This window comes from Motacilla alba, chromosome 2 (genome assembly GCF_015832195.1).
Source record: "Motacilla alba alba isolate MOTALB_02 chromosome 2, Motacilla_alba_V1.0_pri, whole genome shotgun sequence".
NCBI classification, from domain to species: Eukaryota; Metazoa; Chordata; class Aves; order Passeriformes; family Motacillidae; genus Motacilla; species Motacilla alba.
In genome coordinates, this window is record NC_052017.1 from 82088293 (window position 1) to 82113401 (window position 25109).

The window sequence follows — 25109 nt, forward strand, 5'->3', positions numbered from 1 at the left end:
TCCAACTTCATGATTTAAACTGACAAAAATCCCAACTAGGATGAAGAGATATAAATTATGGCAAAGCAGGAAAAAAAAAAACCATGGAAATGGATCAGAAAGAGATTGTTTTAGGCATCACAAATGTAGAAACAGTTGAAACCCTCTATTTATGAATTATTGGAACAGTGCATCTAGTAGTGTGCCCTCCTCATCCACCAGGCCCAGACTAGCTTAGGTGGCCATTCACCAGATTAGCTTGCCTGTCAGTGTACCAACTGTATTTGAGTCTCCATGTTGTCTGCAGGGTGATGGATAGGAAGACAGCACCATTGTTCCCCAGTTCTTTATGCTCATGTACTGTTTGTGTTCTTATGGCTGGAGAATGCAAAGAAACAGAGTATTTTGCACTAGAAAGTTAATTCCCTTCATTGAAAATAATTGCAGTGCTTTTATAACCTGGAATTGTTGCAGTCCCAAATAAATACATGCTCAGTCAAGTTTCTGCTATGGCCACATTCCTGCCCATTTCCACACAAGTAAAAACAACAAGGGGTGTTTTGACATCAGCTCACACTTGAGCAGCAACAAAAAACAACACAAGGGTGTTGTTTTTTCTTAGCAGCCATAGTAGCTATTGTTTATTGTATGAGCCACGGTGCCTTGGAAACCCAATCTAAAGTCATGCCCTGTTGTTCCAGACACACTACAGATTAATAGTAAGAATAAAAAATCCAGGTCCATACCACCTCTGACAGCTTGCAGTCTAGTTTTAAGAGTGAATGCAGTGAGTAGATAAAACAGAAAAATAAGTTTGGGAAGGCAAGAGTATAAAGCAGGCACACAAATTAAAAGCAGAGACCTCAGATGAGTGTCTTTCTGACTACTTTATTTATTTGCTAAATGCCATTTGGACTTTCTTGCTTCCTCAAATTTACATTTAGAGTGTGGTTTTGATGCACATCTGTTTTAAAGTTTTTATCTACTACCACATGTGGTGCATGGTGTGGCACTTTCACTTTTAGAAGATTTTCTCTTATTTAATAAGTGATGACAAAGCTTAATGGTTTTTTTTGCATTGATATGAGATTGAGTATTCTTCCATTAAATAGAGGGTTAAAACAGTCAGGAAATTCTGTAGGCATGTGGATATTAGTTATTTGTTAATTAAAGAGGGTGACTTACCTTCCTTCTGTCTTGAATGGGCGTTTCAGATACTTAAATTCATATTTCATATAATAGAATTATAATGTTGGCTTGTGAACATATAAAGGAAGGGAAAACTAAAATCTAATTTTTAGTTTTAATTTAATTTGTATAATTCTGAAGAAATATTTTCCTTGCATTTAGTGGTGCTCCTCTCTTTTTCTATTGTTCATACATCTAGTATGCTCTAACTTTGAGAAAATGCAAGTTCTTGAAATTAAAGGATGATATTCATAATGTGAATGAGGCTATGCTATGCCTGGAGAAAAAATAGACTTTGAGTTGTATTCTTTTTTACACTTAAAATCTGTTCTGACTATTTTGTAGATCTTTGCAGCAGCATAGTGTGATGGTGGTTGGATGTTTAAAAAGTAGATTGAAAAAAGAAGGTAGGGACTCTGATCAAGTTCACCTAGTAAACTCTACAAAAGTGGAAGAGTTTGGGGAACAGGTATAGACATTTTCTGCATTTCATGAGCTCTTGAGAATCTAGGTGATGTACTCTATTCAGGTTATTTTGAGAGCTATCTTGTTGTATATCCTAACATATTCTCTTCAGTTGAGTTATTCAGTACTCAAAAATTAGTCCTCATTTTAATTATTTTCTAGTCCAAGAGTTACCTATCCAAAACCAATTCCATGGTAGGGTTAAGGTCCAAGAGGAGTAGAGTATTTTAGATTGGTGCTTGAAGTGTTTGTATAAGTCATATTTCATGTGAAACTTCAAGCTGAAAATTCCTTGTTTTAACAGTTCCCCCTCTCCCAAAAAATAATAAAAAATGAGTGGAGCTCATGTCTTGGTTAACAAATTTACAGAATCAGAATCACAGAATCACTTAGGTAGGAAAAGACCTCTGAGATAATGAAACCCAACCTATGACCTAGCACCACCATATCAACTAGACCATGGCTCTTAATGTCACATCCAGTCTTTTCTTAAACACCTCCAGGGCAGTCACTCCACAACCTCCTTGGGCAGCCCATTCCAATGTTGCATCACACTTTTTGTGAAGAAATTCTTCCTAATGTCCAACCTAAACCTTCCCTAGTGCAGCTTAAAACTCCTCTTGTCCTGTCACTGTTTTCTTGGAAGAAGAGAGTGACCCCAACCTGGCTACAGCCTCCTTTCACAGAGTTGTAGAGAATTATAAGGTCCCCCCTGAGCCTCCTTTTCTGCAGTCTAACCAACTCCAGATCCCTCAGCTAAGCAACCCCAGATCCCTCAGCCACTTTGCATACAACTTGTGCTCCAGACCTTTCATCAGATTCATTGTCCTTCTTCGCGCATGTATTTTCCATTGCCACTTAATTATGTGCCTTATGTTGTTTGTACAATGTGTCTACATCCTGTGACAAACCTGAATGAAAATCTTGGCTGTGAAGAGTGATGCCCAGGATCAAATGCTCTTGCTTAGATACACCTCTGTCACTGCTTAAATAACAATGCAGCAAGTAAGTGTAAAGAAAATTATTTTATGGATGAAGGCTTTTTGCTCTCTAACACCTGGATGTTTTAACTTTTCTTTTGCTCACTTTACACTTTTGTCTTTCATTTAACTAGTGAAAGTCAGATATATCTCCTCTCCAACATGTCAAGTGTGATGGTACTGTAAAGTGTTTCTCCCTCTAAGATTTAAGTGCAATTGTATCCCACCAGTTCTTCACCCTCTTACACAATGCTGGAAGTAGACAATTCCTACTTTGTTTAGGCCTGATTTTAGGATATATTTCTTTTAAATACAGTGATAAGTTTGAAAGGAGTTTGCCCCATTCTTTTCCTAAGCTTTTTGTGTACAAATGAACTTATGTTCATACCCCTCATTCTAGGAAATAAAAAAATAATAGAGAGCTTAAAGAGGCTCCTTTATGAGTTTGCTAGTAGTTTTTCTAGGGACAGGTTTTTAGATCGTGAGATTTGGGTGTTGGAGTTTCTTCAGTGAGAGTATGCAGCACATTTTTCTGGTTATGCTGGTTCTTGATTTTTCAATATGAATCAGATGTGTTGTTCAAGCTATCCTTTCACTGGTCTTCACTGGTGATAAAATATTAAGCATGTCAGATCTTGAACAAGAATAATATCTTAGATAAAGGAAGGAAATTGTCTATTCAGTCAACTGTCTGGCTTGAGGAAAAGGGTTTGGAAGATTTGAGTTGTGAAGGGAAGGTTGGGGAGTGACAGACACCAATTCCTTGGATTTAAAACATGTTAATTCTGCTGATGAATTCTACAGTTGTCTAGATCTCTGTTACTCTGTCTCAAAGGTCTTCAGGCCTATGCAGAATCCTATTTTGGGATCTGGCACTCAGAATGTAAAGCTAAATTTTTTATTAAAACCCTGTATGTTTTGCCCTCAAAATTGTTACTTAATTAGATTAATCAAATGTATGGAGCAGGGAGAAACTCCTAGATAGGAAATTCTTAAGATGGAAACAATTTGAATCAACATTCTGGAAGAAAGATTCTCAATGCCTAGAATTAAAAATAGCCTGAGGGGAGGAATAAGAGGATTTATATCTAAAGATGCCCCAAGGGAACTTCTCTTGTGAAATTCTCCCCAAAATAAGTATTTTCTGATCATTATTCCATCAGATATCAGCAAGAATCAGTCACTGTATGAAACACAGACCAGATGTGTTCCCTTTAGACCATCAAAGTGCCTTTTATTCACATTCCTCACATGAAAATCTGTCTTCAAAATTCTCCTGAAAACAAAATCAATATAATAATAATTTTTATAAAGAGTAGAAAAATGTGCAAGAAGAGGAAGGACATTTTTATATCTTCTAATGAAATGCTGTGCACAGACTGGTGGGCTAGCACTGCCTCTGGGCCAGTATGGTGTGTGCTGAAATGCAGAATGATGTCAGTTCACTTGCTCAGCTTAGAACTACTTGTTGCCCCAAAACTTCTGATAAACCAATAAATATGGGCGGCCTCTGAATGCAACCAGTTTCACATGAGCTAGCTCACCTGTTCTACCAGGGTATTGCAGCTCCAAGTATTACCTTCCCAAAATCTGGACCGCCTCTAAATGACTTGCCTAAATGCCAAAGTGACAGAAGTAGAATTGAAAATGTATGCTCCTGGCTGTTAGTTTATCTATTGCTTAGCCCATCTTTCCTTCTGCACTATGAAAAAACATTAGAATGACATTGTTTTTTAGAAGTGAAAAATACAGGAGAAAAGGATCATCTAATAGCAAGTTAGAGACATTTACAATAATTGTTTCTGCTCCTAATTCTAGAGTAGTCTATAGGCAAGGATTTTGATAACTTTTGTTTCTGGATTTTAAGCCTTGTTCTGTTTCCCTGTACCTCATATTAACCCATGCATATTGGAAACTAGCATAAGTCTTGTCTGTAATACAAAGGAGAGTCTGGATGAATTGGGAAGTACAAGTTAATTGTGAACATAATTGCACTTCTGGTGGATAATTGCAATTGTAAGTCAAGCAAGACAGCTTCTAACACTTGGGTCAGGTTTTTAATTCTGTGATCTAAATTATTAATGAGGATATTTTCATAAGCTTTCTGCATAAAAATTGACTTTATACCAGAGAGGTCAGCTGGTCTTGTCTTCTAGCCTTTATCATTCTCAGTGATAATCAGAAGTTGTTTTCCCATAAATTTATCCTGGTTTTATGCATCCTGACATACATACCAGACATAGGTGGTGAATTACTTAGAAGCTTTATGAAGCAAAAAATAATTCTGTAGGTTCTAGTTGAAAGAGTGATTTAATACCTTGGGAATCTTGAAAGCCATATTGAGTCTATTATGGAAAGCCCAATGCAGGCTACTTTTCACAGTGTGGCTGAAGTCAGATGAAGTGGTATGATGCATAATGAAAACAAGTTGATCAGTACAAGCATATATTATAATATCCTATAAATCAGTAGTGTTTCCACATCTGATAGACAGCTGCATTGAACACATTATATCTTGCGACTGATACAGTGTCAATATAAGAAGATTTGAGACAAGCAGCAAGGTTGGTTGATTAGGAGTATAAAGATTTTTATAGGAGGAGAGTGAAAGGTTGAGATTATTTATGCAGAAGATGGATTGAAAACTTCTATAACTTGTCTCCTAAAGCAAGATTTAAGAGCCCATCCAGTATCATCAAATAGAAAAAATTCAAAACAAGTATACAAGAATTTTGTTTTGTACCTGAAACACAAAGAAATGACAGAATTCAAGGTCCGAAAGATAAAAAGATAATTCAGAAAGATATTTTGCATCCTTTTAAATTTGAATTTTAAACAATAAACATATGAGGTTTTATAAAAGATAAATCACTTTAAAGTGCCTGAGTTAAACAATCCAAAATATACTTCCACTATAATGTTTTATTGTATCTTCTTGGGGTGTATCTTGGCTCATTGGCATCATGAATATTGAGTAAGAGTCAGGATATTGGACAAAATGGACAATTATTTATATTCATGGTGACAGTTTCCTTTCTTTTGGCAATCTGAATTAAGTTGTTATAATTTATCTCTGCTCTGTTTGTCAAGAAAAAATGAATGGATGACAGCTCTGATTTCCCTTTCTGTCCCCAGCAAGTAGATGTCATAGTTGCTCTTCAGAGATTCAAAGGGCCAAATATTTTGAAGACTCTTTCATTCACATATCATGTTAATGAGGTCTGGGACTACAGAAAATATCGAATTCTGTGCTTCTTTTCTGGCATTTTTCTACTTAGATGAATGAGAGATTGTATACTTTACAATTTCAGGGATGTTGAGCTGGAAGCACTTACTGGGTGTGTTTTAGTCTAAAAACACATACCTTGAAAATTTTTCTGCCTCTCAGTGTCTCAATTGCTGTATTGGGACAATTATCAAGAGTTTTGCCATGATAATATGAAGAACCTAATACTTTTTCTTGAAAAAAGAAAAAAATCTTAACAAGAGTGTCCCCTCCTCCTACTCTACGGAACAAAAAATTCCAAGCCTAAAATGTAACCCTTCTTGATCAGAGCACTTGAAAGCTGAATCAGAATCTGAATTGAGAAGCTACTTTTCCTCTCCACAGATTTAAAACCTTAAATCCCATTTGTGTTAGCTGTCAAATTAGCAAGCTATGGCTGTGATTAGAATGTCTTAAATAGAGAATTTCTGCTCAATGGGATTTTCTGGGAAAAAAGAAATAAAATTCAGTTGTGGAGTTAAAGGAATAAATACTGGAATTTCCCCCCTTGCCCTTCCCCCAAAATAATCCCCAAATTAATTAATTATAGTCTGTTAAAATAAGAGAATATTAATGTTGAAAATGCAGGTCAAGCAGGTCAAGAGCAAGTTACTTAGTGCCATATTCAGGCCAGTCTTGAGTTTTGATTGTTTTCTTCACAGTGAAATTTATTTTCCTGATTTATGATATCAGAATTTTCCAGGTACCAGCTGGTGCCTTTTGTAGCTTGTCCTTTCTCTGAGCAAAGATTTTGCTCCTGATGCCACTAGGGTTCTTAGGTGCTGCCAGAGAGCTGCTCCTGCTGCCAGGAGGTTCTCCTTATCCCCAGTGCCTGACTGAAAGATGACTCCAAACAGGGTGGATCCCCTCCAGGTGCAGGTATGCACACAGACCTGTGTTAAAAGGTACTGTTAGCCACTGTTGTGCTCATCTTTACCCCCGAGGGACACCCCAACTATCCAGCTGCTCCTCAGTTGGATCCAATATCCCTGTTCCCAGCCTGCAGGGCGGTGCCTGTCAGTCCAACCAGTGGGCATTGTCCTCCACAGCCCATTCAACTGTGGGAGACCCCTTCACAGGCTTTGTTAAATCAAATCAAAATAGCACACCCTGCTCATCCTTCATTCACCATACCAGTCCTCTACTCATGCTGAGCTCTCAGGTGACACAGTTCAAATGTGTCATGTTTATTCCTGGTCATTTCTTGTTTTTCATATCCTGGGAGTCATTTTCTGGAGAATTTGACATGTGACCTTCCCAGGCACTGAGGGTGATTAACATGTATTTACCTGGAGTAACAAGTGCAGAATCTGAGCTGTTTGTTCAATGACCACAGTCAGAATTTGGCTTATTATCTGATTAATTTTTCTCCCTCTTTGCCTCACTTCTTGGCTAAAATTACTCTGTTAGAACAATGCAAAGAGTCGGGGATTAAAATTCTGTTAACTCAGAAAAAAAACCCCAACTGTTCTAAGGATGATTAATTTGAGATTACTTGAGAACTTCCAATACATAACTATTTAAACATGAAATGTGGAAATACTGGTTAGAGTGTTCTCAATACTCTGAAGGGAAGGTCATAAAGAGGCAAATCACAAGTGTTCATAAAATATAGCATAACTTTGAGCACTGTAATAAACAGGCTATTCAGTCTTGCTATGGTACAAATACCTGTGGTGGTAAATCTGCCAGACTGCTGTGCTGTGAGGAAGGAAAGAGGTTGAAGGACATTCAATTGGGCAAGGCCACAGGCAAGAGAGTTTGATAGAAACCTGCACATACCTAGCAGGCATTAGGGGCTAAAATGGATGCAGAGTAATTGGTGTGATTCTCAAGTGGCTGACAGAGAATGAACAAATAAAGTTAAGGGAGAGTCTAGTGGGAAACTGATTGATTGAATAAGCTGTGGACACACTTCCATGTGAATCTGAAGTACAGCCCATGAGCTCTAAAAGCTGAATTGACTATCAAATATGAAAATTTTATCAGTCCCATATGAGCAGGGAAATGAAGGGAATGCTTTTATAAGAACCCATGTGGCTATCAATTGTGATGCCCTGAAGAGAGTCCATTGAAATTTCTGTGGAAAAGTTGCTGTTGATTCCAGTCAAGGTAGATCAAGGCATTAGTGTGAATACAGGCCATGTTTGTCAGAGTAATGTGTCCAGGAACAAAGGTGGCAATGCACAAGGAATGGTGGAACCATTGCAGGACCATAGGGAGTACCTAGGGAAAATAGTATTCAGTAAGCCATTAGCTCTGCATGGGAACCTATAGAGATGTGTTAACTGAATATCTGTTTTCCCTCACAGGAAGAGTTAATTAGTTAATTGGTTATACTTGGAAGTGATGTGGTATGGGGCTACACTATTTTATTCCGGAGAGCATGCTACGTTTATGTAGTTTGATTTTATTAGAGCTAAAAGACTGTCATGTTCTACATTTGACAATGTAACATATGAAAGTTCAGTTTGGTTTTCCTTGTTTGTCAAGATGTTGTTTTCTTTGTCTCACTTAGATATTTCACTTGCGGGAGCCTCGAGTGTGCGTGGAGCCCGCCTTGTTCTCACACAAACTGTTGCCCTTCTGATGAAGAGGTTTCACCACACAAGGCGAGACTGGAGAGGAAGCCTGTCAAATGTGCTGCTGCCTGTCCTCTTTGTTGCACTGGCAATGGCCTTGTTCAGTGTGAAGCCACTGGCTATTGATTATCCTTCTCTCCAACTGACACCAAGACTTTACGACAATGCAGAATCCTTCTTTAGGTAAAGGGCTCATCCATCATCATCAATATCCAGGGCTCTGGGACCTTCACCCTTGAGTTCTCCCATTCTAGAAAAAATGATCGGTTACTTTTTACAATGGTAATGTAGTGGTTTCTTTAGATGTTTAGTACACTTTTATAGATTATTATAAGTGAAAGATAAATTGAGAAAAGCTTTGTGTGAAGGATTTTCTAGAGGAAAGGGCAAAGATTTTGGAGAAGATTGAACTCAAATCAATACCAGCCATGACCATTTATATGTAAATGAACAAGCGTATTTGAACAAGCATATTTGAACAAGCCTTTGCATGCTTCATTTTAAAAAATTGCATAGGTCTGAAGTGATTTTTCTCGAAACAGTTCTTGGGTTTGAAAATGCCACAAAGTATTTACAAAGCCTGCTGCTCTTCTTACTCAACCTAATTTCTGTATGTTCAGCTTTGAAACCAGCTAGATTGATTATTTATTTATTTATTTATTTATTTATTTTTAATGTGCAGTATCTATAGAATTAATTGATATAGAGTGCTAATCACACATAGAGGTCACTTTCACTACTTTGCAAATATACAGATGAACATAGCAAGATGCTGTTTGAATTTATAGATGTAATATAAATTTATTTTCTAAGCATAAAACACTTTAGCATGCCAACCGCTAGGAATGCATGATAATAAGGAGAAGGATGCCCATGGGTAGATGTTGAGATTTGTTTAGCCATAATTGTAATGAATTTTCTTTACATGGTAATCATGAAACAAGATTATTTTGGTATGTTTCCTAGGCATGGATTTTATAGTCCTTTAATTTCCTGGGAAATACATAGGACCTTGAGACTGAAGGTTAAGAGAGCAAGACATATTAACATGTCTTTATTTATTTTCTTTTTTTATATTTCTTTCCCCTTCTCTTCTTATACCCCTATGGTCCTCTTTGAACAGCACTGAAGATGATAACCTAGGAAAACTTTCTCAGGTTCTACTGGGATATTTCTCTGATTGGGACCACAAATGCACACATTCACAACATGGGTAATTGTAACTAGTGTAACTATTTCCCTAATTTAAATATTGAGCATTTCATTTTTTCCTTTCTCTGTAATGGATTATCTTAGTCTTTTTTTGGCAGCATGGAGTTAGTGACAAATTGTTTCTGATAAAGGAGCTGGCACCCAGGTGAAGAACAAAGTAAGCTTTACTGTTAAAGGTCTGATCCATACATCTTAAAAGTCAGTGGCAGTTTTCCGATTAATTTCAGGATGATTTTGATCAAGTCTGGTGTCTGTATAAAGGATGAATAGATAATAAAGAAAGTATTTGTTAGGAAGCATTCTAGATCTCCAAATTCAGGAATGAAGTGGTGACAATGCTTTAATAATTGCTGCAAATATGAGACATGAAGCTCATTTGATGCCTATATAAATGTTTTTAATAAATCAACTTTGATAAAAGTGAGTAAAAATTTGTATCACTCTAGACACAGCTGCTGCTGTGATCAAATGCTAAGAAGGTGTTAGCATGCCAGGTCTGCTCATTACTCTCTGCATTTCTTGTGTTAAGTGACATACTCCTTTCATTTCCTAGTTATAATTTTTATTACATTTATTCCTATTAGAAAAAATAACTCATGCTGGCAGACAGAATCTATGTCACCTCAGGATTCATGCAGATGTGTGTCTGAACAGGAGGTATGTAATTTTTTATTTCCTTATATATGTAAAAACTGTATATGTGTATATTACTTCCAATTCCTTGGCTGCTGTTTTTGAGGGGCTGCTGAAAGTGATGAGGAAATAAATCCTCACAGGTCATACTTTGTTATAATTAGAGGTTTAATTCTGTTTCACCTGATGAAATGGTACACTATTTTTTTGTATATATATATATATATATATATATATATATATATATATATGAACGCAAATGTGCACTAGAAGTGGCTATAGATTGATCTGAAATAACAGGATCAGAGACAGCTGAACTATTTTCAGCAGATGCAACTTACTTTAAATATGTTATAGGACTCTGATTACAAAAAATCTCAATGTAAAACAAGGTTAAAACATAACGCTTCTATAACATCTGGAAGACTACCTACTTTCAAAGGAAATGGTGGGTGAACCTAGCTGGTAGAACCCACCAGGGAATTTACACATGAATGAGATTTAATTGTTAGAGTTTGCTTGTGGTTTGCATTTTGGATTTCAAAATACAATAGACTTCAAGAAATGAAGGATTTTGGAAAACATAATGAATTTCTGACCTTCTTAACTAATTATTTTTCCTGCTGACTTACTCTGAGTTGGGTAATAAACAAAAATACAAAACTGTGCTGAGGTGACAAATGTATTTCCCCAAAAAGCAATATCCTACAAAAAAAGTTTTCTTTTGTTTATAAAGATATAATTACTTAGAATAAGAATTGCATATGAAATATAGCAATACAGTTTTGGGAGAAAATGGAAGGAGGAAACTTATTTTTTACTTTTCTGGATGAGGAATAAGTTTGCCTCTAATACTCAAGACACTTAAAATACAAGAAGGTTGAATAAAATTCAAATGGGAACTTTCACAGGGAGAGGTCTGTTAACCATGAAAACTGAAAGAAGTCACTTGGCAGTGGAGGCAGAACTTCTATCTGTAAGCTGTGTAAGAGCAATCTTTGAGAGTGAATTTTTTTTTTGTAGGTTTGAGACATCAAATAAGCATTGAAATTTTTCAGCTGATTGGCATAAAGTACTTTGTAAAGCTTCTGAGATAATTGAGTCTAATATCTGTCACCTTTTCTTTGGCTGTGAGAATGTCCCACTGAATCATTAGAAGACATCTTCCTTTATTCTTCTCTTCAGCTCATCAATGAAATTTTTAGAAGCTTATAACATTAATTAGAATTTTGCTTTCATCTCATATTTATATGGTGCCTGTTTTGTGTTTCTTCTCAGGAAAAACAAATAAAAAGCAGTCTTGCCTTTTTCATTGCTGTAAACATTCCTAAGCTTATATACAAGTTTTGATGTTTTCAAAACAAACTGACTGACAGGGCTGCAAGAGAAATCAAAGGGATTTCTAATGTGTAGGTGGCAAAATCATTTGAGTTGCCTTATACACATAAAAATATTAATTATTTATTGAAAATCTGTTAAAGCTGGGAAAGGCAAACCAAGTTAAAAGAAATGCTATAAAATCTACATCAAAATCCAAAAATAAGGCTGAATGTAGTGCCACTGCTTTTAAAAAGTGGTTTGCTTACTTTATGTATACTTTTTTTTTCAGATGTGCCCAACTTTCAATACCTCTGCTCCCTATGTGAAGAATAAGAAAGGACATATTTTGTATAATCTTTCAGGGTTCCCTGTGGAAGAGTATTTAGTGAGGTCTTCCAACAAAACAAGGTAACCTTAAAATGTCTAGCCTTTGTTTATCCTTTGTGCATAAACCCCACAGTTCTTCCTGATCTAAAGCACAGACATTTGTCCCTGAGAAAATAGTGGGTCGTTGTCTTTATCTGGTGATTATTATCAAGGTGTAGAGTTAGGCTGCAACTCAAGGTAACATGAAATACCCTCAATAGTCATATCTCAGAATTTCCTCCAGCAGCTGCATGATGATCACCTCTAGGCATATTCTGGAGTTTCTTCCAGTTAGTGAGTTATTTCAGCATCTCAGAGATGCATATCTAAACCAGGTGAACAAAATAATTTCCATTCCTCGGGGTCTCAATCAAACAGAGGTGGATATGCTCCAATTAATATTTTCTTTGAAGTAAAAAGGGCTGGTGTGCCCCTGGCAATGCTTCATATTCTGTGATATTGGCAACAGAGGTTATCTGTATTTTGAAGTTTATTTATGTGCCTTTACAATTCAACCACTGCTGATAATGTAAGTGGAACTATTAGACCATGTATGATTTTATCGAGGAGAAGAAGTGCTAGCCCCTTATATATTAAAAGAAGGTGCATCTGGTTTGGTATAAATAGAGGCAAGCATCTTTGGATGAAAGATTTGACTTCATATATCAATGGTTTAGGAAGAAATAAAGCTGTTTAAGATGCTTCTGAAGTCAGTAATACCTCACTTGCTCAAAACCCTTCCTGCTACTCAAAGATTTCATAAAGCAAAAATTCTTATCTAAGGGAATACCTTTTCTGGAAAAAAGCCAATAATATTCAGCAATTCACTGATTAAAAACTACATTGTCCCTCTTCTTTTTAACAAGGAAGATGTTTGTGAGGGGTGAAGTTTTACTTTCAGTTGAAAAATAAAACATTCGTGTACCTATCTCAACTTTACCCTTGCAAGAAAACTGCAGAGCTTAAGGCAGATAACTTTTTGTTACTTTAATTTCTACTATCAGATACGGTGGTTGGTCTTTTGGAGGGACGAAAGCAGTTGAATTTCAAGATAAAAAATTGAATAACACCAAATCTCAGCCTCTGGCTAAGGTAAGAGTTGCATGTATGTGTGCACATCTGTATGTATGTATTGATTACTTTCTCAGGCTTCAGACATCATAGCACTTAGCAAATAAAAAAATCATTACATTAAATCCTTGCACTTGAATAATTGGGGAAAAAATCCTCTGTCCCTTATCGTCTAACTCTGTTCATAATTCTTGAAGTAATCTCCTGTGTTTGAGAAACTGTTTTAAATTAATCAAATTATATACCTTTTTTAATTTTTCTCTCCCAGTGAACTCCTTTTAGAATCTAAGTTTAAAACTTGCTTTTAGATAGTCATCCAAATAATATTTTTTGTTTGGATTCTGCAAAAAGCCGATGTCAGAATTGGCCAAAGTGCATCGGACATCACAGTAATGGGTTGCTGTTGATGCTTTTTCATGCCTGCAAGGGTTACTTTACTTTGCTTCTAAACCACCCTCCCCCTAAGAGTAAAGACATCTTCCAGGAGCAGCTCCTGCTGCATAACAAACATACTATTCTTTGCTCAAAAGAACCTTTCTAAAATGTTCCAAGGGAAATAAAATCCCCTGCATTGGTAAGTGCCTGTTAGCCTCCAGATCTCATCCCAAGTTTTCACAATGAGGAGATACTGTACCTCTCGTGGCCACTGCATACCAAAAGGCCTTAAGGAAAAGTCCTTTATTTCAGTTGTGCTTTGAATAATCCTTCTTTGATTTTTGGGATCCATTCAAATGTAGATGCATTACAAGTAGAGGAACAGCAGTCTCGGAGAAGTATTGATGCATATAGTGAGGGGTCTCTGTTCTTGTATTTGAGGCAAACAAGATTTATTAAGAGGAAGCTGTGCATTGTCCAGATTCTCGATTAGGATATGGAAGAAAGATGATGAAAGATTCTGCCTTTCAATTTTTAAATGTAAATATAGGTTTTGTTTGATCTTTAAAAAAAAAAAAAAAAAAAAAAGAAAACAAGGAATAGCAAAAATAAGCTCCATCCCAAAATCCATTTTGAGACAAAGTGATAGGGAAAAATACAGATTTTCTGCAGTCTAGTGTAATTTCATGCTTAGTTTTGCAAAATAACTTCCTGTTTCTAATGCCTTTTTCATACAATTTGTTAGAAATCTCCCTATTTTATATACAAATCTGAGCATATACAGATTTTCATTTTGGTCATTTGTAATGTCTCTTCTATTCCCATATATTTTATAGGTTTGAACTCCAGTTCCAACATTCCTTCATGAGAAACCTGAAAGTTTTCAGCAATATTTTTTTTTCTGACTTCCAATTTTTCCTGTGTATCTTTAATCATTTTAGATTCTTGTTTTGGCATGCTTGCACTGTGGTCCTTTTTTTCCAGTGTGTTTGGTATAGAGCACCACCTGCCATCAGGACAGGGATAAATTATAGTTATACTCTTAGTATGTAAGCTTCATATTTCAGACCCAAAGCAAATAGTGGAGTAAATTTATAAAGGGCACAGTGTTATCTAAAGCATCTCCTGGAAATGTCTTTCAATGGATGCAATGTCAAGTTATTGCATTAACCTTTCAGTAACTAATGACCAGATTTTTACTTTGACCTTTCAGGTCTGTTCATGAGACAGTGAATGTACCATTTACATAGCCTGGTATGAAAGAAAATGAGAAATTTGCATTTGAAGAGAATTACTGTATGATTCACTTCATTTTAGGACATTTCTGAACCTCTATACGTTCTTTCCCAGTACTTGAAAAGCCAAGAATTTTTCTTGTTCAAATTAAAAATATTTATTTAGTAACTATTTTACTGTACCTAATCATACTGTGCTCTACATACTACATTCATGGTATATGCATGCACATGAAGAATGTGTATATGTGCATATGAGAGAGAATATATCCACGGCATGACAAATATGGCTGATTAAAAACATTGATTATTGGCATTCATTGATGATCAGTGCTATGTAGCAAAAGCACAACTTCTCTTTTTTTTTTTGTATTTTCTTGACTGGATGTTCTTTGGCTTCCTTTGGTAATATGGCCAAAAAATTGTTCCATAATAGCTTCAGAGTTGCTGTTTCTTATAGCATAATGAAATATAGGAAGAACAGATTGTAATTTTAAATACTGACAAAAGGCAAATTGTTCTCTCACATGTCATTTGGAAAAGTATATTTTTCCAATCCCAAAGGCTGGGACTTGAGGCTTTACAGAACCGTAATTGTATAAATGTCCAGAGAAAAAAAATTACATCTTTCTTGTTTTATATTAATCATTAGTCTGGTCCAGCAAGGCTGAGGGACTTCTATGCTCCTTCTCATCCTTTTTTCTTGATAGGCCATATGTTAGCTGAAATGTCAATCTAGCTTTATTCTGGAATATTAACGGCAAGTAAAAGATTATGTAATAATGTAAAACATGTCTTCATAGAACCTCAATCTGATGTGGTGAGGGGTTATGTTTTTCCTTGGGAAAGAATGTTCCTAACTATGAATAGAATAGAAAGTAAAAATTAATAGTTTTCCATTCCTTAGCTCTTTTCTGCCCTCTGTAAATAATTACCTGTGTGGCACAAAAGAAATATGAAAGATGTTTCAGCTAAAACAGGTACATTTCCTTTTTTTCTATTTTACCTTTGCTAATAATTTTGAATGAGAAAGTCTTTAGAAAAAATCTTTAAGTCTTTAGAAAAAAGACCTCAAATACACCTTCTGGTGAAGTGAACAGCTCTAAATATCTCTTTTTCCTGTTTATAATAAATTAAATATCCATTTGGTTATTTCCTCATGGTTTGATTCAGTTACATAATACAGCTTGGAGGATAATTCCAATTAACATGTTGGATATTGAAGTATATTGTTACACACAATGCTCTATTGTGGTATTCATTTGAATACTGGTTGCATTAATTTATTTCAAAGGTGCTCTCTGAACATTTGTGGCCTTTCCCCTGCCTAAATTAAATGAGGATGTGTTGTCAGAATTTTGCTTTGTTGTTTTTTTAATTGCCTTTTTTTCCCCAATGCAACAGACACAATTGCAGTGGAGTTTCATTATGTATGTATGTATGTATGTATGTAAAACTTTCTATTCTGCAGAAACCTTTTGAAAACCGATAGAATTGGAGATGGGTGTATGGGGCGGTGAAAAAGACAGGCTACCCTTTATGACATGTTTCTGTCTTTTTGCCCTGATTGCTACTTGCACAGGAGGTCCCGCAGTGCAAAGATTTTCAGTTTTCCTCGTGAATCTTAGGTTTTCTTTCACTACCTTTTGCTAAAGACTGCTCTTGTTGATAAATGAATGGGCGATCTAGTTTGTGGGATAATTTGTGGGAACTGAACTGGAGAAGAACAAAGGAATTTCATGACTTTGCAAAGAGGAGAAGACATTAAGTTTTGTTCTTTTTTCTTTTGTTTAAATGTGGGGACATAGGGTTTTGAGACATTTGAGTATCATGTGCCATTACATTACATGGCACATGAATGACATCCAGGGGATCAGGCACAGCCTATGTGGATTTATGAAAGGCAGGTCCTGCATGACCAACCTGACCTATGACAAAGTGACCTGCTTATCAGATGAGGGAAAGGCTGTGGATGTTGTCTGTCCAGACTTCAGTAAAACTTCTTACACAGTCTCCGACAGCATGCTCCTTGTAAAACTGGCTACTTGCGGCTTGGATGGCTGATTCTTTGATGGCAAAAAAACTGACTGTGTGGCTGGGCAAGAGAGTTGTGGTGCTACATCCTCGTGGTGTCTGGTCACTAGCCGTGTACCCCAGGGCTCCGTTTTGGGGCTGGTCCTACTTGACATCCTTGTTGATGATCTGGATATGGGGATTGAGTGCACCCTCAGTAAATATGCAGATGATGCTAAGCTGTCTGGGGGTGGGTGTTGATCTGCTTGAAGCTAGGAAGGCTTTTCAGACAGACTTGGACAGACTCCGTGAAATGCTGTGTCCCAGCACTTGTGTCCCAGCAGCCCCATGCAGCGCTACAGGCTGGTGGAGAAGTGGCTTGAGAGCTTTTAAGCAGAAAAGGGACCTGAGGGTCCTGGTTGACCACCAGCTGAATATGAGCCAATGTGTGCCCAGGTAGTGATGTCTTGGCCTGTACCAAGAATAGCATAGTCAGCAGGACCAGGGCGGTGATTCTCACCTTTGGTGAGGCTGTACCTCAAGTACTGTGCTCAGTCCAGGGAATCTCACTTGAAAATTACACTGAGGTGCTGAGCGTATCCAAAGAAGGGCAGCAAGGCTTGTGAAGGGTCTAGAGAAAATGTCTTATGAGAAATGCCTGGGAGAGATGGGTTTGTTTAGTCTTGAGAACAAGAATCTTAGGGGGAACTTCATTCCTATCTACAACTTGCTGAAAGAAGGCTGTAGTGAGGTAGTGACTAGTCTCTTCTGCTGTGCCTGCAGAGAGAACAAGAAAAAATTGTCTTGAGCTGAAACAGGTGAGATTCAGATTACATATTGGAAAAAAAAAATATCACTGTTACAGGGGTCAGGAATTGGAATAGTTTTCCCAGGGAGTTGGTGGAGTCATCCCTGGAGGTGTTTAAAAAGTGTTTGGATCTGATGTTGGGTGATGTGGTTTAGTGTTCTAGGACTTAGAGTGCTGGGTTAGTGGTTGGACTTGGTGATGTTAAAGGTCTCTTCCAACCTTGATGATTTGATGATGCTGTTGAGATTTCAAGCATGATGATGCTGTTGAGATTTCAAGCAGTTGTGAATGCCACATAAAAAAGAGTAGAAAATGTGAAAGGTAATGCAGGCAAGCATAATGGCAGATCAAAGCTGTTAATTTTTTACAAAATGGCTAACAGCTTATAACAAAAAAGATTGAATGGTGAGAGGCAGAGAAGAAATGATGGTGGACCTCAAAGTGGTTCTTGGAATTATGATCTAGGATAGATGGGAGGAAATAAAACAGACTCAGAGTATTGTAAGTCTCACCTCACAAAAATGTGGAGATTCAAACAAGTAGGTAGTCAGGAGAATTAATCAGAAGAAAATTATTAAGAGAGGGAAACAGAACAGAAGATAAGGCAGCCTACACTAGGAAATGTAGAGGAGAATGTGTCAGAAAAAGCAGTCAGAGTCTGGAACTAGGGTCCAAGTAAGGATTGTAGTTGGATAGTATAAGAAAAAAGAAAAAAAAAAGACAGAATCCTCTGCAAGTAAATGAGAACAGCATCAAGGAATGATAAGAGAATCTTTAGGGAAGTTTCTAAGATGTAACTATATACATGGCAATTCTAGAAACTATGAAATTAAGAAAACTGAAGTCTTAGGAGTGTTAAGGTGAAAAAGATCTATATTAAATCCTGTTCACTTTGCATTATGATTCAGAGTCCAGAGAGACTATGAAAATTGCCCTACCTAGGATGTACAAAATGCAGAGAACAAACAGCTGATATCAAAGGCAGAAAGGAGTTTTTCAACTGTTTAAAAAAAAGGGGAGAAGAAAGGATGCTATGATGTGAGAAAGTAATGTGGATTACTATGTGGATAGTAATCAGATGGTTTTAAATGTCACTGAGACTGAAAATAAACATCCATAATAATTTGACTTAATTTTCATTATGGATAATATAGATTCTAAAGGCACTATGATTAATAGTAATGGGTGATAATAATCAATTTCTAACTGCAGAGGAAACTCAAACCTCAGTATATTTGGTTTTGGGACATATCAAGCTCTCAGAAATGGTTTTAGCAAGTGCAAGTGTGGATTAAGAGTACTTCAAGTCAGGGTGAATCTACATGATCTGAAGATAAAGTATATGTTACAACAGAATTGTTTCCCTGTGTTCCTCAGAGAGACTGGCTTGTCTTGTCTGCCTTAAGGTTTGTCTGCATCTTTTTCCTCCATGTTTAACAAGACACTGATGCTAAATTCTGAATCATAATGCGAAGTGAACAGCTTCATACCTTGTAAACATTGCTTCCTTGATCCTTTCCTTCCCCTTCTTTCTAGAATATTCTGTTCCTAGATACTTTATGCTGTGTGTCATATGTAGGTATTATTTAGAGAAGCCTCTTTGGAATTTCAATGAGTCTTCCAATTTAAACAACAGTTTTACTCATCTTTTTGCATTTTTGATCAAACTGGCTGGTGTTATTTTCAAATTGTTATCCCTCTATTTGTTCGACCGCATGTGTATAAAGGAAGGGAGACATAGTGTTCCATTAAATCAGAGAATCTCAATTTAGTAATAAGCATATGTGTACAGCTCCAACAATTGAGAACTGCTGCATGCTGTTGAAAGACTTATGCAAATCAACCAATTCTGTTCTGCCTGGTTGACTTTCTGCTATAAATAAATGTCATAACAGAAGAATTAGATATCCTTCATGCAATTCTTAAAGGTATGTGAACTTTCAGATCAGCATGCAGATTGAACTAATTTTTGATTGACATTTTACATTCTTTCTTCTAGGTGTGGTATAACCAAAAAGGTTTCCATTCACTGCCATCCTACTTAAATGGGCTCAATAACTTCATTCTGTGGCTGAATTTACCTTCTAATGTGGATTGGAGACAGTATGGTAATAGTCTTTCTTTTTATTTATTCGTATGTTTTGGAAAGTTTTTAGATAAACTATAATAATTATAAAGATAAAAGTTTTTCAGTTTACAGTAGGATTTCAGAGTTCAATTTCTCCAGAGGACTGTAAAGTGAAAATTTTAATTACAAAGAAAGTTTTTGTGGAGAATATAGTACACAATAAAGTAAAATTTGAATTTAAAACTTAAGATGTCATATGAGTTCCTTACAAAGACATTCCTGTGAAATAAGTAAATGTAAATTGGTTTAGGATGTTAGTCCCTCTGAAACTGCTGCTAGGGCTTACTTAAATGGCATGACTAAAGCACAACAAATATATATATTTTATTTCTAAAAAACAGTTTTCTAGTGTTGTATGGGCCACTTGAACTCAGCTCAATTTGACATTTAACTTTCTCTTATTTAAAGATACTGTTCTAACAGAAGAAGTATTCATATGCTTCTGTTATTCAAATTGTTATATGCAGTCCTGTAAGTCAGCAGTCAGAAGACTACATACTGTGCTTCAAGACTGAAATCTATTTTTTTTTTCCTTCTTCCAAACTCTGTTTATAGGCAAGGTCAGTTCTAGAATATTGTTGGAAATTGCTGTGAGGAAGTTTGTTAAGGTGTTGCAGAGACATGGCTTTGTAGTTCTGCCTTACATTAATGACATGTTATTTCACAGAACAACTTTTTTCCTGTCAACAGAACCAGAGCTTCTGTACTACTTTTAAGTGATATAAAAATAATTTGGTGCTTTAAAAGGGAAGCCGAAGTCTTTTCTTCCTTCACAAAAAAGAAAAAAAAATTGCTTTACAGAAAGAATCTTACTACAATAGAGTAAAGCATTGCCATGGATGTAAACAATAGCAGTAACTATGATATTGAAACAACCTTGAGCGAGGTCAACAAGATCAACCACTTGTTTAAGTTTTCATACAAAGGCTAAGAAACCTTTTCATTTTGCAGTTATATCCTATGTGTATTTCTTAAACATGAACCAAGTAGAAATTCTCCTAAGATCTTTGGAGGAGGGAAGAGCCATTACAGACCACATGCTGACTTCTACCTACTTTGTCGATGAGGACAAATCCAGTAACTTTCAATGGAGATCAGTAGCACTAGTCCAAATTTTGAGAGGTTTTGATAAAAAGGAGCTGAGCAGGAGGCTAATTGCTTTTGTCTAAAGTCTTTTCTGCAGTCATGAGGATACAGAGAATATAGACTAATGATTTAGTATGGAAGTTTGAAGGAAAAAATTTTAACCAAGAGTATAGAGGACATATGCTGCCTTGCACTGTTTATACCTCTAGGGATTTGTATCTGTTCAAAAAGCTTTGAAAAAAACTTAATTATTACTTTTTGTTCTGTCAGTCTAAGTTACTGACTCTTCAGTATGCTGCAGCAGGAAATTATATTTATTTAGTGATTAAAAAACCCATCCAATTTGCCATTGTGTAATCTGATCTTCAAATATTTTCTCTGTAAAGAGAAAAAGTAAAGAGATTTCTCCTCACCCCTGTCTCTTAAAAATTTGGGATTATTGGTAAATTTCTCTGTGAGGATGCTTAGAAGGTTGCCAGGTTTGTTTCTTGTAATTTCAATGTAAAGAATAATGTGTCTGTTGAGGAAAATATGTGTGCCCAGCTGGAAGTGCACTTAACTAGATGGAGCAACAGAAATTGGCCCAATCAGTTTATGGCAGTTTAGTGTAGTAAATGGCTCAGATGTCTCTTTTGGAACAGCAGTTCAGGAATATTTCTTGTATAAAAATATGTCACTTTCTCTATCATGTGGATATTCATCCCTACCTTCATCATGCTGTAAGTCCGTGATCCCATTGTGGGAAAAAGTCATCTGTCTCAACTGTGAAAGAAATCAAATGCATTCTGTTTGCTAGAGGGTTATAAATTCAGTGGCAGATGATGAAAATGAACATGTTAATAAATGAATTTTAAAAAAGTTAGTAAGACACTTCAACAATGAAAGTAAGATATGCTGGATTTTTGTCCAAACCCTTCACCTCTGACTGTTATTCAAACTTATATGAAGGATGTTTTCTAATCTTTTTCTGAAATGCTGCATTCTTGCAACTAAGTAATGTAATTGTGAGCAAATAAAAAGGCAATAATGAAGTAAGAAGAACAAAGAACTAAAAAGCAATATTTTTTGCTTAAGCTTAAGATAGAAATTTTGATCAAGTAAAAATGTTATTTTTAACACTTAATTGTATAATATTGAGTCAGAATGTGGTTACTATGCTGGAGTATTGGAGAAGAACTATAATATAACTCTTAGGGTAAGGATATATAAAGAAAAAAGGAGTGGTTGTCATCTGTAATTTTTTCTGTAAAGTAGAGCGGTCAAAATAGTTCTTACATCATTGTTCAAAGAACAAAAGTGGTTCAATATAGAAGGGCCTTTTGCAATGCAGTTGCCCCATCTTAGGATTCATACTGAAGTCACTGATTTTTTAAAAAATCTTTCATACTAGGATTCATTGTAGCTTTCATGTAGTATCCTCATTTATTTAAGATTCAATTCTTCAAAAGAGCAGAAGGGATCAAGGGAGTCATTTTCAGCTGAATTTTGGTGGAAAGTGGCTGTATAGTTTCCTGAATGCTTTGCAATTTATAACTTTAAACCTTATTACAGAGGAAACTGTGAAATGGCCTTTGGGTGGAACCTTCTTAACCATGTTTAGTTAGTGGGGGAAACTAAAATAAAAACAGTTAATGATGGTGCCATCTATGAAATTCTCCATAAAACATAAATTATAATTTTCAGTTAATTGCAATGTCTCATTTTACATAAGTGGAAATATTGAGATATATATATATATATAAACACTACCTCAATTTTTCTAATACATAATCTTTTATTAATTCTGAAAAAAATGTCTTGAATAAAGAAAGCTAGATTGGTCTTCTATTCAAGTCTGCCACAATCATGGTATTTAGAATCAGTAGCACAGATCAAAACTGATCTATGTACTCAGCTTGACATAACAGACAGTTTACAAAGGAGTGCCAAGAGACACACCCAAAATAAAGTGCAGAACCAGAAAATATACCTAAGGACAGCTCTGACTAATGTGCAGTGATGGCATACAAGCTTGAAGCCCTTTAAGGTTTTTTCATTTGGATTTGTCCAGCTGATACTGAAAAAGAAATTCTGGGTTCATATCACTTTCCTCATTTTTACTGAAAAAAACACAAATTTTGAAGTGTATTTATGTGGAAAGTTGCACCCAAGTGGAACAGAATGGACTACCAATGTCTTCTGTTCTTTATCATGTAGAGGATAGAAACATCCAACTCTAAAGTTATGCCAAATTGTGTATGCCTTTATTTCCTGATAGAGGGTCAATGGGTAAAAGAGGTAAATGCGAGGTAAAAGATCTAGAGCACTTTCTCTTGAAGGCACAGATTGAAGACTATTAATAAGATGTTGGTATAGGTGAAGGTGTACTGAGTTGTGCAGCTCCTGAATGGCAACAGGGCAGGATGCAGAATGTTCACATTAAGCTTGTCTAATGGGAATTCATTTTCCTTTTTCTTGTGAGCTTTCCTATCCAGAATGAAGAGGTATAGTATTTTATTGTACAAAATGTTATCTAATAATCCTTCTAATATTATATGAATACTTTATTTCACTAGGTTAGGAATGTCTTTTTAACAAATTAGAATCTAAAATTTGTTTAATCAAGAGCAATGTAAGGAAAGGAGTAGGATTTTTTCACCTGGAGGGGAGAATACAAAAGGGAAATCATAGAGAAGCTGAAGGGGATATAATGAATAGTTTACTGCTTCTTCTACTGTTAAGCTTGTAGCATGGGGCTCCTAGTGTCATTTTCAAAGTAAATACACTCTCCTGCCTCGGCCCCAGCTGTGCTACTCCTGAAATTTGTAGTTAAATTGTAAAGCTCTGACTACTTCCCACCTCTTTTTTTCCACAGTACTGTGATTTGCAGGACTGATAAAAATACTCTTGTTCTCTGTTGTATAAAAAACCAAAGTCTCCCATTGAGCAATACAAGAGATGACAACTGAGCCCTTTAAATTAATGAATGACAAAAACGAGGAAAAAAAAAAAAGACACCAAAAATGTAGTTAACTATAGCGATACAAGAGAGAAAAGAAAGAAAGAGAAGCTTCATTGCTGAAAAAAAGCTGAGAAAATATATTCCCATTCTTGAATTGATTTTGCTTGGTTTTGGAAAGGTTGGAATGCGTGTCTCTTACAATTTTTCACCTCTGCCCATAAAAAAGTCTAAGTGATCACTGTAAAAAGAATGTGATCAACTACATGCTGAGGACATAGATGAAGGATGTTTTAGGATGATAAAGAAAGTTTTTGCTGTGATTAAATCAGGAGAATATAATGGCAATCTGCAGATGTGGAAGAAATAATTTTTATACTGAGAAATTTATGAAAAGGAGCAGACAGAGTTAGTGCTGAATCATATCGTATTTGGTGTTATTGCCTGGCTTGCTTTTCCCTTGTGAATACTGATATGGTAAAATTTGCCCTGAGGGCTGTTCACACAAGGCTTGCAAGTACAGTCCTTAAAAAAATCCTTGCATAAACACCAGAAGCATCTGTTTAATAGGAGCTTTATAATTTAGAATTAAGTTTATCTGTCATTTATAGTTTTTAAGTCCTCAAACATGGCAGATAGTTTTCAACTTAATGAGCCTCATTATAGCAGCTTTGCATAGTAAAAAGGCATATAAAGGCAAGAAAGAATCAATAAGCACATTTTACATCATTTTAACAGCTGTATTGGGACTGAGATATGTGTAAAAAAAGATGGTCTAGGTGGTTAGAAGAAATGTAGGAAGGGATAGGTTATAGAAGTACATGGAAGAGTTTTTTAAAATTAAAAAAAATGTATATATATACTAGCAAATACTATATATTAATTCTGTTGGTTTCTTCTAGTATTTGAAGATGAGTAAAAACTTACTTATTGAGTTCAAGGGAACTTTTTTCCTCTGTGAATTAGAGGCCAGTCTGTTGGCTCTATCCAAAAATCATCTATTTTTTGACAATGGGGTGAAGAAATCATTATAGTAAAAAGGTAGCAAATTCAGAGATTGTCATGCCCCAGACTAATTGAATAAACCTAAATACTGAATGAAAAGCACGTATTACATTTAATGAAGTGATAGAATTTTGAATTCTAAACACAACTGTACTTAGTTTAGCACAGTCATACCTTTCTTACTTGTAATCCGCAACCTTGTGAAATTTAATTTCAGTTGTGAAGGTAAATTAAAAAAAAAATGTAATCTTTTGTTTCATCTACATGATTTGAATGGAAATTGACTGTCAAAAATGTTTGCTACTCTTAAGATGTGTGATTAGCTTTTGTGACTATTCCATAGAAGGAAGTTAATTCAGTGTGACTGACTTTTGATTGGTATTGTATGATACAATACTGCAAAGAGCATTATACTATTTAATGTTACAGGTTTTTATTTCCCTCTGCAATTATCTCTTTT

At 35.7% G+C, this 25109-nt stretch overlaps 1 protein-coding gene across 4 annotated transcripts in view; it reads left to right on the forward strand.

Moving 5' to 3' along the window:
* ABCA13 (ATP binding cassette subfamily A member 13) overlaps positions 1–25109 on the forward strand; it is a 170598-nt gene that overhangs the window by 90066 nt on the left and 55423 nt on the right. For all 4 annotated transcript variants that reach the window (XM_038128757.1, XM_038128758.1, XM_038128761.1 and 1 more), the window contains 6 exons: positions 8396–8642; positions 9583–9672; positions 10256–10328; positions 11914–12032; positions 12995–13082; positions 19492–19600. In XM_038128757.1, coding sequence (XP_037984685.1) covers positions 8396–8642; positions 9583–9672; positions 10256–10328; positions 11914–12032; positions 12995–13082; positions 19492–19600 — 726 coding nt within the window. The remainder of the gene's footprint in view (positions 1–8395; positions 8643–9582; positions 9673–10255; positions 10329–11913; positions 12033–12994; positions 13083–19491; positions 19601–25109) is intronic.